The 17,402-nt window shown below is 38.8% G+C and overlaps 1 protein-coding gene across 5 annotated transcripts in view; it reads left to right on the top strand.

The window, feature by feature from the left end:
* The window catches only part of LOC105475411 (semaphorin 3E), a 292,501-nt gene that overhangs the window by 162,362 nt on the left and 112,737 nt on the right, over nt 1-17,402 (top strand). For all 5 annotated transcript variants that reach the window (XM_071094755.1, XM_071094754.1, XM_071094753.1 and 2 more), the window contains one exon: nt 7,959-8,119. In XM_071094755.1, the coding sequence (XP_070950856.1) occupies nt 7,959-8,119 (161 nt within the window). The remainder of the gene's footprint in view (nt 1-7,958; nt 8,120-17,402) is intronic.

Below are 17,402 nucleotides of genomic sequence, written 5' to 3'. Positions count from 1 at the left end.
CTCCCCCCTCCCCATGATAGGCCCCTGTGTGTGATGTTCCTCTTCCTGAGTCCAAGTGATCTCATTGTTCAGTTCCCACCTATGAGTGAGAACATGCGGTGTTTGGTTTTCTGTTCTTGTGATAGTTTGCTAAGAATGATGGTTTCCAGCTGCATCCATGTCCCTACAAAGGACACAAACTCATCCTTTTTGATGGCTGCATAGTATTCCATGGTGTATATGTGCCACATTTTCTTAATCCAATCTGTCACTGATGGACATTTGGGTTGATTCCAAGTCTTTGCTATTGTGAAGAGTGCTGCAATAAACATACGTGTGCATGTGTCTTTATAGCAGCATGACTTATAATCCTTTGGGTATACACCCAGTAATGGGATGGCTGGGTCATATGGTACATCTAGTTCTAGATCCTTGAGGAATCGCCATACTGTTTTCCATAATGGTTGAACTAGTTTACAATCCCCCAACAGTGTAAAAGTGTTCCTATTTCTCCACATCCTCTCCAGCACCTGTTGTTTCCTGACTTTTTAATGATCGCCATTCTAACTGGTGTGAGATGGTATCTCATTGTGGTTTTGATTTGCATTTCTCTGATGGCCAGTGATGATGAGCATTTTTTCATGTGTCTGTTGGCTGTATGATTGTCTTCTTTTGAGAAATGTCTGTTCATATCCTTTGCCCACTTTTTGATGGGGTTGTTTGTTTTTTTCTTGTAAATTTGTTTGAGTTCTTTGTAGGTTCTGGATATTAGCCCTTTGTCAGATGAGTAGATTGCAAAAATTTTCTCCCATTCTATAGGTTGCCTGTTCACTCTGATGGTAGTTTCTTTTGCTGTGCAGAAGCTCTTTAGTTTAATGAGATCCCATTTGTCAATTTTGGCTTTTGCCGCCGTTGCTTTTGGTGTTTTAGACATGAAGTCTTTGCCCATGCCTATGTCCTGAATGGTACTACCTAGGTTTTCCTCTAGGATTTTTATGGTATTAGGTCTAACATTTAAGTCTCTAATCCATCTTGAATTAATTTTCGTATAAGGAGTAAGGAAAGGATCCAGTTTCAGCTTTCTACTTATGGCTAGCCAATTTTCCCAGCACCATTTATTAAATAGGGAATCCTTTCCCCATTTCTTGTTTCTCTCAGGTTTGTCAAAGATCAGATGGCTGTAGATGTGTGGTATTATTTCTGAGGACTCTGTTCTGTTCCATTGGTCTATATCTCTGTTTTGGTACCAGTAGCATGCTGTTTTGGTTACTGTAGCCTTGTAGTATAGTTTGAAGTCAGGTAGCGTGATGCCTCCAGCTTTGTTCTTTTGACTTAGGATTGTCTTGGAGATGCGGGCTCTTTTTTGGTTCCATATGAACTTTAAAGCAGTTTTTTCCAATTCTGTGAAGAAACTCATTGGTAGCTTGATGGGGATGGCATTGAATCTATAAATTACCTTGGGCAGTATGGCCATTTTCACGATATTGATTCTTCCTATCCATGAGCATGGTATGTTCTTCCATTTGTTTGTGTCCTCTTTGATTTCACTGAGCAGTGGTTTGTAGTTCTCCTTGAAGAGGTCCTTTACATCCCTTGTAAGTTGGATTCCTAGGTATTTTATTCTCTTTGAAGCAATTGTGAATGGAAGTTCATTCCTGATTTGGCTCTCTGTTTGTCTGTTACTGGTGTATAAGAATGCTTGTGATTTTTGCACATTAATTTTGTATCCTGAGACTTTGCTGAAGTTGCTTATCAGCTTAAGGAGATTTTGGGCTGAGACAATGGGGTTTTCTAAATATACAAGCATGTCATCTGCAAACAGGGACAGTTTGATGACTTCTTTTCCTAACTGAATACCCTTGATTTCTTTCTCTTGCCTAATTGCCCTAGCCAGAACTTCCAACACTATGTTGAATAGGAGTGGTGAGAGAGGGCATCCCTGTCTTGTGCCAGTTTTCAAAGGGAATGTTTCCAGTTTTTGCCCATTCAGTATGATATTGGCTGTGGGTTTGTCATAAATAGCTCTTATGATTTTGAGGTACGTTCCATCAATACCGAATTTATTGAGCGTTTTTAGCATGAAGGGCTGTTGAATTTTGTCAAAAGCCTTTTCTGCATCTATTGAGATAATCATGTGGTTCTTGTCTTTGGTTCTGTTTATATGCTGGATTATGTTTATTGATTTGCAAATGTTGAACCAGCCTTGCATCCCAGGGATGAAGCCCACTTGATCATGGTGGATAAGCTTTTTGATGTGTTGCTGAATCCGGTTTGCCAGTATTTTATTGAGGATTTTTGCATCGATGTTCATCAGGGATATTGGTCTAAAATTCTCTTTTTTTGTTGTGTCTCTGCCAGGCTTTGGTATCAGGATGATGTTGGCCTCATAAAATGAGTTAGGGAGGATTCCCTCTTTTTCTATTGATTGGAATAGTTTCAGAAGGAATGGTACCAACTCCTCCTTGTACCTCTGGTAGAATTCAGCTGTGAATCCATCTGGTCCTGGACTTTTTTTGGTTGGTAGGCTATTAATTATTGCCTCAATTTCAGAGCCTGCTATTGGTCTATTCAGGGATTCAACTTCTTCCTGGTTTAGTCTTGGAAGAGTGTAAGTGTCCAAGAAATTATCCATTTCTTCTAGATTTTCCAGTTTATTTGCGTAGAGGTGTTTATAGTATTCTCTGATGGTAGTTTGTATTTCTGTGGGGTCGGTGGTGATATCCCCTTTATCATTTTTTATTGCGTCGATTTGATTCTTCTCTCTTTTCTTCTTTATTAGTCTTGCTAGTGGTCTGTCAATTTTGTTGATCTTTTCAAAAAACCAACTCCTGGATTCATTGATTTTTTGGAGAGTTTTTTGGGTCTCTATCTCCTTCAGTTCTGCTCTGATCTTAGTTATTTCTAGCCTTCTGCTAGCTTTCGAATGTGTTTGCTCTTGCTTCTCTAGTTCTTTTAATTGTGATGTTAGAGTGTCAATTTTAGATCTTTCCTGCTTTCTCTTGTGGGCATTTAGTGCTATAAATTTCCCTCTACACACTGCTTTAAATGTGTCCCAGAGATTCTGGTATGTTGTATCTTTGTTCTCATTGGTTTCAAAGAACATCTTTATTTCTGCCTTCATTTTGTTATGTACCCAGTAGTCATTCAGAAGCAGGTTGTTCAGTTTCCATGTAGTTGAGCAGTTTTGATTGAGTTTCTTAGTCCTGAGTTCTAGTTTGATTGCACTGTGGTCTGAGAGACAGTTTGTTATAATTTCTGTTCTTGTACATTTGCTGAGGAGTGCTTTACTTCCAATTACGTGGTCGATTTTGGAGTAAGTACGATGTGGTGCTGAGAAGAATGTATATTCTGTTGATTTGGGGTGGAGAGTTCTATAGATGTCTATTAGGTCTGCTTGCTGCAGAGATGAGTTCAATTCCTGGATATCCTTGTTAACTTTCTGTCTCGTTGATCTGTCTAATGTTGACAGTGGAGTGTTGAAGTCTCCCATTATTATTGTATGGGAGTCTAAGTCTCTTTGTAAGTCTCTAAGGACTTGCTTTATGAATCTGGGTGCTCCTGTATTGGGTGCATATATATTTAGGATAGTTAGCTCTTCCTGTTGAATTGATCCCTTTACCATTATGTAATGGCCTTCTTTGTCTCTTTTGATCTTTGATGGTTTAAAGTCTGTTTTATCAGAGACTAGTGGCCGGGCGTGGTGGCTCAAGCCTGTAATCCCAGCACTTTGGGTGGCCGAGATGGGCGGATCACTAGGTCAGGAGATCGAGACCATCCTGGCGAACACGGTGAAACCTCGTCTCTACTAAAAAATACAAAAAACTAGCCGGGCGAGGCGGCGGGCGCCTGTAGTCCCAGCTGCTCGGGAGGCTGAGGAAGGAGAATGGCATAAACCCGGGGGGCGGAGCTTGCAGTGAGCTGAGATCCGGCCACTGCACTCCAGCCTGGGCGACAGAGCCAGACTCCGTCTCAAAAAAAAAAAAAAAAAAAGAAAATATCAGAGACTAGTATTGCAACCCCCGCTTTTTTCGGTTCTCCATTTGCTTGGTAAATCTTCCTCCATCCCTTTATTTTGAGCCTATGTATGTCTCTGCGTGTGAGATGGGTCTCCTGAATACAGCAGACTGATGGGTCTTGACTCTTTATCCAGTTTGCCAGTCTGTGTCTTTTAATTGGAGCATTTAGTCCATTTACATTTAAGGTTAATATTGTTATGTGTGAACTTGATCCTGCCATTATGATATTAACTGGTTATTTTGCTCGTTAGTTGATGCAGTTTCTTCCTTGCCTCGATGGTCTTTACATTTTGCAATGGCTGGTACCGGTTGTTCCTTTCCATGTTTAGTGCTTCCTTCAGGGTCTCTTGTAAGGCAGGCCTAGTGGTGACAAAATCTCTAAGCATTTGCTTATCTGTAAAGGATTTTATTTCTCCTTCACTTATGAAACTTAGTTTGGCTGGATATGAAATTCTGGGTTTAAAATTCTTTTCTTTAAGAATGTTGAATATTGGCCCCCACTCTCTTCTGGCTTGGAGAGTTTCTGCCGAGAGATCTGCTGTTAGTCTGATGGGCTTCCCTTTGTGGGTAACCCGACCTTTCTCTCTGGCTGCCCTTAAGATTTTTTCCTTCATTTCAACTTTGGTGAATCTGGCAATTATGTGTCTTGGAGTTGCTCTTCTCGAGGAGTATCTTTGTGGCGTTCTCTGTATTTCCTGGATTTGAATGTTGGCCTGCCCTACTAGGTTGGGGAAGTTCTCCTGGATGATATCCTGAAGAGTGTTTTCCAACTTGGTTCCATTTTCCCCCTCACTTTCAGGCACCCCATCAGACGTAGATTTGGTCTTTTTACATAATCCCATACTTCTTGCAGGCTTTGTTCATTTCTTTTTCTTCTTTTTTCTTTTGGTTTCTCTTCTCGCTTCATTTCATTCATTTGATCCTCAATCGCAGATACTCTTTCTTCCAGTTGATCGAGTCGGTTACTGAAGCTTGTGCATTTGTCACGTATTTCTCGTGTCATGGTTTTCATCTCTTTCATTTCGTTTATGACCTTCTCTGCATTAATTACTCTAGCCATCAATTCTTCCACTTTTTTTTCAAGATTTTTAGTTTCTTTGCGCTGGGTACGTAATTCCTCCTTTAGCTCTGAGAAATTTGATGGACTGAAGCCTTCTTCTCTCATCTCGTCAAAGTCATTCTCCGTCCAGCTTTGATCCGTTGCTGGCGATGAGCTGCGCTCCTTTGCCGGGGGAGATGCTCTGAGAAATTTGATGGACTGAAGCCTTCTCCTCTCATCTCATCAAAATCATTCTCCGTCCAGCTTTGATCCGTTGCTGGCGATGAGCTGCGCTCCTTTGCCGGGGGAGATGCGCTCTTTTTTTTTTTTTTTTTTTTTGAGACAGAGTCTCACTCTGTGGCCCAGGCTGGAGTGCAGTGGCTGGATCTCAGCTCACTGCAAGCTCCGCCTCCTGGGTTTATGCCATTCTCCTGCCTCAGCCTCCCGAGTAGCTGGGACTACAGGCGCCCGCCACCACGCCTAGCTAGTTTTTTGTTTCTTAGTAGAGACGGGGTTTCACCATGTTAGCCAGCATGGTCTTGATCTCCTGACCTCTTGATCCGCCCGTCTCGGCCTCCCGAAGTGCTGGGATTACAGGCTTGAGCCACCGCGCCCGGCCGCACTCTTATTTTTTGAATTTCCAGCTTTTCTGCCCTGCTTTTTCCCCATCTTTGTGGTTTTATCTGCCTCTGGTCTTTGATGATGGTGATGTACTGATGGGGTTTTGGTGTAGGTGTCCTTCCTGTTTGATAGTTTTCCTTCTAACAGTCAGGACCCTCAGCTGTAGGTCTGTTGGAGATTGCTTGAGGTCCACTCCAGACCCTGTTTGCCTGGGTATCAGCAGCAGAGGCTGCAGAAGATAGAATATTTCTCAACAGCGAGTGTACCTGTCTGATTCTTGCTTTGGAAGCTTCCTCTCAGGGGTGTACTCCACCCTGTGAGGTGTGGGGTGTCAGACTGCCCCTAGTGGGGGATGTCTCCCAGTTAGGCTACTCAGGGGTCAGGGACCCACTTGAGCAGTGAGTCTGTCCCTTCTCAGATCTCAACCTCCGTGTTGGGAGATCCACTGCTCTCTTCAAAGCTGTCAGACAGAGTCGTTTGCATCTGCAGAGGTTTCGGCTGTGTTTGTTATTGCCCTGTCCCCAGAGGTGGAGTCTACAGAGACAGGCAGGTTTCCTTGAGCTGCTGTGAGCTCCACCCAGTTCGAGCTTCCCAGCAGCTTTGTTTACCTACTTAAGCCTCAGCAATGGCGGGCGCCCCTCCCCCAGCCTCGCTGCTGCCTTGCCGGTAGATCACAGACTGCTGTGCTAGCAATGAGGGAGGCTCCGTGGGTGTGGGACCCTCCCGGCCAGGTGTGGGATATGATCTCCTGGTGTGCCTGTTTGCTTAAAGCGCAGTATTGGGGTGGGAGTTACCCGATTTTCCAGGTGTTGTGTGTCTCAGTTCCCCTGGCTAGGAAAAGGGATTCCCTTCCCCCTTGCGCTTCCCAGGTGAGGCAATGCCTCGCCCTGCTTCAGCTCTCGCTGGTCGGGCTGCAGCAGCTGACCAGCACCGATCGTCTGGCACTCCCCAGTGAGATGAACCCAGTACCTCAGTTGAAAATGCAGAAATCACCGGTCTTCTGTGTCGCTCGCGCTGGGAGTTGGAGACTGGAGCTGTTCCTATTCGGCCATCTTGCTCCGCCCTCCAGTATTGTTCATTTCAAACTAAAGATTTAAATTTAACTCTACTCCACAAAGTTTGGAGCATCAAAGTTTGAGGGTAGAGATATAGATAAGAAATATATTATTAATACAGAGGAAAAGATACTTTTAGCAGTATTGTTCATTTTAAACTACAGATTTAAAGTTAACTCTACTCCATAAAGTTTTGGGCATCAACAGTTTGAGGGTAGAGATATACATAAGGAATATATTATTAATACAGAGGTATATACTTCATCTCTTCTTTCTCAGAAACAGAAAGTGTAAGAGTGGGCACAGTGCTATAGATTTGTCCTACTTCATAGTATCATTTGTTTAGATTTTAGTGTCCTAGTCACCAAGAATTCACATTATCTGTTAGATGCATTAGGCATTGATCTTTGGAAAAAAAGTTATCTTCTAATTTGTCAACATTTGCCAAAGGGCCTCTTCAGGAATTCTTCAGCATGCAGAGTCTAGACTTGGGGTTTTTATCCTCTCTCATCACCAAAGGCTCTCATCTATCATTTTACCAACCTTAAGCACTGAACTGCCATATGCAATTAAATACCTTTAACAAACAAATGCACACACGAGAGGTTTGCCAGATTATGACTTCTTACAATTAAATGTATATAGGTAAAACATACAGCTTAAAATTTCTGACATAAGCACGAATGCAAGAGTATGAGCAAAAATTGCAGTGATTGAAAATATATTCCCCCCGGTTTTATCAGTGATCCGTACTGTAACTGTTACCACATTAATGCCTCATCGTATTAATGATGCTGATAGTTTGCAGACTGGGAAAATTTGATTTTGGATGTGACTATTAAAACCAATTACGAGTAGAAACATTATTTTTCTGAGTGGCGTGTATCTGAAATTCAATAAACACACTCTGGTGGGTTTAATGTAGATTTGTAACCATTATACATTAGAGGAGCTGTAAAATGACTTTCACCAGCACTTTATGTTAAAGATTGTGAAGGATGACTATTTTTCTGGGTTTAAAAATATAGAATATTTTTCTTACTTATTAAATTGATGAAGTTTTTAGATTCATAAATTTATGAAATATTTTACCTTGTGCACATTAAAATTTGTTGCCAGCATATTTATGATAAAATGCATGTTAATGACTTGGTTCCAACAGGGATGAAAACAGAGCTATGAGAAAAGGGTTATAAAGGTATTTACATTTTCTCATGTGCTTAGTGTACATATCATTTTGCATTTCAGAGCTCTTGAATCTGAACAGAACATCAGTATTTCATAGCCCATTTGGATTTCTTGATCTCCATACAATGCTGCTGGATGAATATCAAGAGCGGCTCTTCGTGGGAGGCAGGGACCTTGTATATTCCCTCAGCTTGGAGAGAATCAGTGACGGCTATAAAGAGGTATAGAAATATCCAAACTACATTTCAGTAGATAAAGAAAAGGGGGGAAATTCCAAGAATGTTCCTTGTCTTTTTTTAATTGTATTGACCACTTTAAAATTTTGAGTGATTACTTTTTAAATAAAATATTAGTTAAAACTAAAATCATTTTGAGGAAATGATTTCTAAATCATGTTGTATGAACTTTTCTAGTACAACACTGATACCTGGATTTCCAGACACTCTTGCCTGGCTCATTTGACATTCCTCTTGCATGGTGGACCTTGTCACCACACCCACTGTCCTGAGACCTGGGTTTGGAGCATGATGAATCACCACCAGTTCCTCTGGGGTTTACTATTCCAAAGCGCAAGCTTGAAGAAATGTGAATATGGGGCCTCGATTTAACTACCTCATATAGTTCTGCTGGTAACATCACTACTTCAGGTGGATGCTCCTTTAACATGGTGAAGTCATTTATAAATTTAGAACAAGAAAGTACCAACATCTTTTGGAAAAAGAGAAAAATAATCTGTAATTATAGTCTATAATTATACAAATAATTAAGCCAAATTTTCCTAGACCCATATAAATCTTACACAAAACATAAATATTTAGAACATAGTATTTTTGGCATAAGTGCATGTATTATGTAATACACTTTCTTTATAATTGATTTATTTTTATGTTTATGAGCCATGTCCATATTTTCTAAAGTCATTAAAAAAATTATGACGTAAAGCATCATTCCTTGGTTTCTGCCAGTTCCCTATCCCTAGAGGTAATAATTTTAAACCTTTTGTTGTTTCTTCTGATTCTTCTCTACATATTTCAAAATAACGTTTGTGTACTGTTTATTGATATGTTTCATTTTAGGCAATATCTGTTAAGAAATACATCTTTAAGGAAGATGAGGATTTTAGCATCCTTCTCTTGCAATACCACAGTTAAAATATCTGTGTACTATACTTCATCAGCAACCCTCCAATCACTTGCCCTCTATCTTCCCAAAATAATTATACCACAATTTTTGGTTAAATACCAGTGTCTTTACCTTATTATGATTAGGAAGATAGTATTCACCACTGAGCCACATGTGGGAAGTTTATCACATTTTTCCCTCCCTTTTTTCTGCCCTTGTTTCCTTCCTTCTTTCCTTTACTTCTTTCTGCAATTTTCTTGTTTCTCTTGAAATTTAACATTATCCCATATTTTTTCCATTTGATAAGATTTTTATATTAGTTTCACTAATTTTGGGGCTCCACAAATCTCTCTACAAAAGTTTTTATACTCCTCTCAATGTAGCAAAACTTACCAGTTTTCATCAGTTCACATTGTTTCCATTTTTTAATTGAAGGTATCCTCCATGCTCCACTTGCCCAGCTGGAGCTTAGCTTCACCATTACCTGGAGCATCCTCTCAGCCCCTGACTTGTATAGAACTTCAGTTTCTCTGGCCCCCCACCTATAGTCTGCCATACTGCGGAAGCACATCCTTTCCTAGCTCCTGGAAGAAGGATACAGAGTCCAGTGTTGAGTCTTGTATGTTTGAAAATTGTATTATTCCAATTTCACACATTATTGATAGATGCATATAAAATTCTAGGTTGAAAATCACTTGCTTCAGAATTTTGAGGATATCAATCCGTTGTTTCTAAACTTCTAGTATCGCCGCTGAGAAGTCCGATTCTTTCTAATTTCAAAGTTTTGGATGTAACCTGTCTCTCATTCATGCATTTAGAATCCCTTCTTTAATCTCTGTGTTTTAAAAGCTTCTCCTATTTCTCTTGCATCTCTCTTTTTACACCCGTTGCACTGAGACACAATGGACCTTTCTACCAGGGACCCCATGACCTTTGGCTCTAGAGAATGCTCATTATTTCTGTTACATCTTTTCTTCTCTTCATTCTCCTCTTGACTTTCTTCTGGGACTCCTCTAAGTCAGATTGTTCCCCCTTTATCGTCTGGCGTTACTGCTTATTATGCATACTTTGAAACACTTCTCCTGACATCATCCACACCCACCCCTCTTCTCACTCTAGGCTTCTAATTTCTGAGAATTTCTGGAGTCTTTTTTATGAATCAGCTTGCATATTGGCTCCTGTCACCTTGCAGGCAGTTAGATTTCCGCTTTTCCTAGCGTGCAAAGTGCCAACACTTGCCCATATGTTTTAGAGTTTTTAAAATGTTGCTGATATTTCTTTGGCATCTACACTCCAGTTTTATTTGTCCTTTTTGGATTATATCTTTTTAATCCTTTTTCTATCGTTTTAGTGATTCAGGTTAAAGTAGAAGCAAATATTGCATTTCACCCTATCTTTCCTTTCTTTCTAATGTCTTTATTTTCTCCGTAGTTCTCTTTTGACTTCAAACATATGTATACCAATTGCTCTCTTTCACTCTTCCTCTCTCTCCATATATAAAAAATATAAATACACACACACACACACACACACACACACACACACACACACGACCTCCTGCCTGTCAAATTCAATGGGTTTTTCTCTCACTTCTTGGTTGATCTCTTTCCAACTTTAATCCTAACTGCCTCTGCCACTATCTCTTTCTTTTTCTTCTCTCTCTCTCTGATATAATCTACTTACTCTGATTTTCTGTGAAGGAGTATCTAACCTAGGGATCATAAATAAGGCTGTCATAGATCGATCCCTATATTAAAATTAATATGTGAATATTAGAAGAACCTATAAAAGATTTGTCATTTCAGAAAATTAACAACCTTTGCATTGAGGAAGTAGTTCTTAAATTATCTTCCTTGGACCAAAATATTATGTGACTATCATGGAGTGGTTCCCTGGAATCTACATTTATAACAAATAGGTGACTCATGTGCACAAAATTTAATGACAATTTTCCTGAGCTGTTGTTTCCTATGTGGACCATAAGACCAAGAGATAGCAGCTTCTCATTGTAATGTGAATCCCCTTCAGAGCAGGGGAAATTGAATCGCCTACTCACTCTTATGTATTGTTTTGGCCTAATTATACCCTCAGCACTTTAATACTAGGAAGCTGGGCTTTCATGGAGGAAATGACCTGTGAAAACTATATAAGGGTAGGAGACCCGGAGGGTGATGAGGCTCTATGAACTGCATCTTAGGGAACTAAATAGAGTGGTATGTGGTCATTGAGCTTCAGGGTGCCATCTAGCCAGGATGTCAAGGAAAGTAGCTATAAAACCTATTTGAGTACCCCAAACTCCAGGGTAAATCCTTATTTTGCGGAGCCCAAAATGTATACAACTGCAGGGGGGTGATTTTAAGTACTATAATTAACTCAAACTTAAAATTTTTCAAAATTGCAAAGGCTCCTTTCAGGTCTACAGTCTGGGCAGGTGCCAGGAAGGAGTCCTGAGGCTTGTTATGCTTCATTAGCTCTGACGTAACATTGGCCCCACCTGCATTTCTTATTTTGTATTTGTTCTTTCTGTTTCTTCAGAATGATCAGCAATAAAACTCTCAGTATGCCCTCTGAGGCTGTTTTTAGTAGCAGCGGAGTAGGAGTGAGGTCTACTTTATGACATTCTGCTTAAAAGAGTGAGCTTAAGAAAACGGTCAGTTCTTCGGTGCCCACCAGGCTCTAAAAATGTAATGTGTCTGCTTTAGGGCCCAGCTCTCCTCCTATCTTGTCTGGACCTTACTCTCTCAATTGTTTTCCTGATAAACTATATTTTTTAAATCTCTCCCGCTTTGCTTTCTCTATCTCTGAGCTTCTCAACCTTGGTACTGCTGACATCTTGGATAATTCATAGTTAAGGATGGGAGTGCCATGTTAATTGCAGGATATTTAGCTGGCTTGTACCCACAAAATGCCAGTAGCACCCTCCCCACAGTCATGATAATCAGGAAAAGTCTCCACATTTAATTTAGCCTACCTATCTACAAGACTCAGACCCTCCAAATGAAGATACGTATATGATGCATGCCTGTAGTCCCAGCTACTCTGAAGGCTGAGGCAGGAGGACTGCTTGAGCCCAGGAGTTTAAGATCAGCCTGGGCAGCATAGTGAGACACTCTCTTAAAAAAAAAAAAAAAAGACACACACACATGTCCCCCGTTAACCACAGATCTACTCAGTGATACATCTTTCCTTCTTTCCTTCAAATCAAACACCTTGAAAATGTAGCCAAAGCCTTTTATTTTTTCACTTTCTCACTTTTTGTTTATTTCTTTAATATCTTTTAAAACATAATATTTCATACAGAAAGGGATATACATAACATACATTCATTAGAAAATATAATAAAGTAAATACTTGTGAACCCAGCTCCCAACATCTGAATGAAGATATCACCAATCCCATTGCAGGGACGGCTACCTTCGTCTTCTCCCTGTTTCTCCCCACATCCAACCTGCCGCCCAGGAGCAATTACTACCCACTACACTTTCTCGTTTTCATTTTTAGAAATCATTTTATTATATATATTCCCATACAGTATATATTCTCTATATACTGTTTTCCTACACAGTATATTATTTAGTGTCACTACTTTTGAGCTATGTAAAAATCATATACAATGGTGTGTTGCATTCTTCTGGGATTGCCATTTGTTTTGTTTTCTTTTATTTAATGTTATTTCTTATATTTAATTATGTCACCTGTACCCATGCCTTATTTGCTGTAGAAGTAGAACAGTGAATTGGGAGCACTCAATTGGGATTTTGGTGTTTAAGTCCTGGCTATGCATGTATAATATTGGACAAGTTCCTAAATCCCTTTGTGTACCTATTTCTTTATTTGTAAAAGGATAAATATTATTCCTCTTTGAAGATAAAAATTAATTATGAATTAATTTATGTAAAGTACCAAGAGTACTTGGCACACAGCAGTATGTATAAGATCTTATTATTTACTCTGTATTTTGTGTAATATGTTCCATCATATGAATATAACACAACTTATTTATCCATTCCATGTCAAAGGACATTTGGGTGGTTTCCTATATTTCATTTTATCAATGCTACTATGATCATTTTAGCAAACTTCTCCTGATACATGCATATGGGAAAGGATCCAGGGCATATATATTCAGGAGTAGACTTGCCAATGATAGAATATGTTAATGTCAAGATAGTGCCAAATAGCTTTCCAATGTGGTTATACAAAGTTCCATCAGTGCATGAATTCCCAATGAACTCACACACTCTCTCACACTTACTCTGTTGTTCTATATGACTCCCACATTCCTCAACACTCTTCCCTTGATTCATTTATTTATCTCTGCACCAATACTTCTCTATTTTAGCAACTATAATATTATTTTAAAGTATTTTTAGCTTTATTTGATCATAACTTTAATAACCCTAGAATTATGTCAGAATACATTGCATATAAAATTAGGAAATACACTGGAAAAAATGAAATAATATTATAATATAACTCCAGGTATGATACATGCTATAAAGAAAATAAAACAACTTAGTGGAAGTAAGACAGTAGAGGTTGGTGAGGAGAGTAGGGTGGTCAAAAAAATGTTTTCTAGGGAGGTGATATTTAAGAATATAGCAAAATTAAATTCCCACTATCCATATTTCAAGGCTCAATGACCAGTTCTGACTAGTTACACTGCAGAGCTGGTGAAGTAACATCAGAGCATGTGCCTCAGGCTGATTTGAAGGACCAGGTCATTGAAACAGATGGACAGGCATTGATTTGCAAGTGCGGTGGTTGATGAATCATCTTTGTGAAGAGAAGGATAGTAAGCTAGTTGAAAAAATATTCAATTAATGAGGAGAAAGTAGCAATGGATGATGGTAGATGACTACAAGCAGGAAGGTAGCAGGTGGTATGGTTGTGACCACATGAACTTTAAAGCAGCTAGGGTTTTATTATTTTAAACCTTTATTGAGTAGGTGAATTTAGAGGGGAAAAAATTAGTGAGGAGAAGGGGAGAGTGGTCAGTGAAAATATTTTCCTCATATGTGGGTTTAGAGTAAAAAAGCCACCACCATATCTGGTAGAGAAACAGTATTCTCAGGGGACAAGCTGATTTTAACCAGAGCAAGAAGGTAAAGGAACATGGAGGGAGAAAGACTGAAGTCGCAGTGATTTTGTCAATGACATTCCAAAGGACTTCACAGAAGGGTTTGAGGCCTCAGAAAGGTGGGGTCAGATTGGGGGTGGTACAGAGCTATGTGATGTATGAGTCCAAGTATTCATTGTTGACCTGGAAGTGGGTCGGGTCAATACTTCCCATGGTGACTATGCTCAATGGGAGTATGTCATGATGGATTAGTCCTGATGATCTCTTCAGGGAAGATAAATAACCTTCAATTTTAACTTCATTTACAAAATGGAAACCATTGAACGTGTTGATCCTCACCCTCCCATCACCAAATCTACTGTTTCCGCATGATGTTTTCCACCCCCTTCCTTGTTATATTGGCAGTACTCCCTCCTTTTATGAAATGTCACTCCTTAAACCCATGCTCTGGGTTCCAGCTTGTTGACCTTTCTTAAGGGCTGGTTATTTTCTGTCTTTTCTACAGTATTATTTCTTCTTTTTCTTTCTACAAAATCAACAACAAATGTAGTTTGTATAGGGGTGCTTAATTTCCTTGTGAGACATGGATTCATTTGGCAGTCTGGCAAAACCTAAGGACCCTCAAATGTGTAAAGTAAATATGTAGAATTACGAAGCAAAATATTAAAATCAAGTTAGCAAAACTATATTTTTAAATACAACTATTATGACATTAAAATAGCAATTTATGATATGATGACATGTACCTTCTCTGTTAACATATTTAGTAATAAAACCTAGCAACAGGTCTTACTTATAAGCACCCGCATTTCCAATTAATGATGAGTGTTAATGATATTTTGAGATAATTGCAGCAACTCTAAAGTAGCATTGAAATGTATTTTCTCTTGGTAATGAAACCACAGATACTGCTAATACTACTATAGTTTGCTTTCTACATTTATATGATATCTGACAGAAATGCTAAATTGCAGTTAGAACTTAAAGGCTAATGTATAATGACTTTTTTTTTTCTGATTTCTGAGGTGGCGCGTTCCCTGAATTCTTTTTTCAGGCCCCAGTTAACAACTCCTGCTCTGTAATTTTCACTTTAGAAAGCATTCTAATTTTTTGATATAGATATAAATATATAAATTATATTTATATAATTTATATAAATTTATATAAATATAAATATAAATTTATCGGCTGAGCAAATATAGTTCTTCATGATTTACTCTCATCTACCTTCTTAGCCTAATCTCCACTTGTCCACCAATAACACATTGCTAGTCAGACCATTTCTATTTGCTCTTTTTCGTACCTCTGTATTCTTACAGCTCCCCTTTCCTGGAATAACCTTCAAACATATCCAATTTTTTAAAATCTATTTTCTTTCTCTTTTACCTTAGATTTGGAGAAGGTTCTCCTTGCCCTTCCTTATTCTAAGGTCTGATTTTGATTCCCATATTGTATTAGCTTTGGCTGTTCAGCTGTCGGTTTACTTACAAGATGGGTCCTTAAGAGTAGGCACTGTGTTATGTTCATCTTTCAAGATGTAATGAAAGAATGAAAGTGTGTCTGTTGCTAATCCTAACATCTTCCATCAACAAATCTGTTCTCTTCACTGTCTGCTTTCTTGTAATTTTTTTTTTTTTTTTTTTTTTTTTTTTTTTTTTTTTTTGAGACGGAGTCTCACTCTGTCGCCCAGGCTGGAGTGCAGTGGCACCATCTCAGCTCACTGCAAGCTCCGCCTCCCGAGTTCAGGCCATTCTCCTGCCTCAACCTCTCCTGAGTAGCTGGGACTACAGACGCCCACCACCACGCCAGGCTAATTTTTTGTATTTTTAGTAGAGAGGGGGTTTCACTGTGTTAGCCAGGATGGTCTCGATCTCCTGACCACATGATCCATCCGCTTCGGCCTCCCAAAGTGCTGGGATTATAGACGTGAGCTACCGCACCCGGCCTCTTGCAAATTTTATTGTACTTATTATCACAACCACTTTCAGACTAGTTATTGCTGAATTTCATTTAGGTTAATTTTGTCTGCCTGCTACTTACCCTTATATCCCAAGCCACCTATCCACCACCTACCCACTTATGCTCTGGCAAACAGGGTAAGAATCCTGTTTCACAGTGTGGCAGTAATTGCAACCTTGGCTGCACGTTAATAAACACCTGAGGATTGTGTAAATAATATTTGTGTCTTGGCTCTACCTCTAAACTGATGTGAGGACTAAATAGTGGTACTTTCTGAAACTCTCCCAGGTGATTGTAATGTGCATGAGGATTGTGAAACGCTGGGATATTAAGCATCCTTGCTGGTCCTGGAAATACCGGTCCTATATGTGGTACTAAATAATTATTTTCTAAATAATAACCAGAACTTATATGAATATGCACACTTATAAGGATAATTTTTCCATACAATTTTGAAATAGATAAGAATCTGTAATTTAATAAACTTATTGTACTGTATTAGTGTTTTTAGATAATGGCTTTGCTTTCTAAATTATTTAACTCACTGCATTTCCCAGACCATGCGATAATACTCTTTCCCAATGAATTTCTGCTCTGTTGTACCTATGTAACATTCATTAAAGACCCTAAACCCTCACTACAAACTGCAAAACTCAGTGCTGATGCTAAAGCGTACTCTTCACTCTAAAACTTCCAATTTCATAACTCCATTTGCATTATCTAATGTGAGCATCTCCCACCTCCTCAAAGAGAATAGCTTTTGCATTTTACTCTATCTAAAACTCTCTAAAATCCCCAGATAATGTAAGACTTCTTAGATGAGAATTCTGGTTTCAATCAAATTCTGATTTAACATTCTAAGAAATTGAAAAAAATGTGTTTTTGTTGTTGTTTGTATTTATTATTTATTTATTTTTCTTTCTCTAGTGTCCTTTAGTGCAAAAAGGCCTTTGGCTGAAGTAAAGAAAACTATTATCTAAGTAAAAAATTAAAGCATCTGAGACTTTCTGATCATAATGTGACAATATCAGGACCTTGTATGGATAGAATACTTGGAAAGGGAAAAACAGAACATCCTCGTAGACTTTTTTCACTTGATTGACCGTAGATTCAACCCACATCTGCATTTGTTTCTTTAAAAAAAAAAACAAAGTGTTTATAAGCTTCAAAGTCTCTAAATTGGGATAGGGCTCTAACTTGGCATTCATGGCTATTCATGTTTAAATTGCCTTTCTTTTTTTTTTCTTTTTTTATTAAAGAGTCCTCATTAAGTTTTCTTTCACTTGCTACTCAATTGTTAAATTATAGTTCTGTATTGAGGAAGAACATCCAATCTATTAATA

This window comes from Macaca nemestrina, chromosome 4, assembly GCF_043159975.1.
Source record: "Macaca nemestrina isolate mMacNem1 chromosome 4, mMacNem.hap1, whole genome shotgun sequence".
NCBI lineage: Eukaryota > Metazoa > Chordata > Mammalia > Primates > Cercopithecidae > Macaca > Macaca nemestrina.
This window is presented reverse-complemented; position numbering and strand designations above follow the sequence as displayed.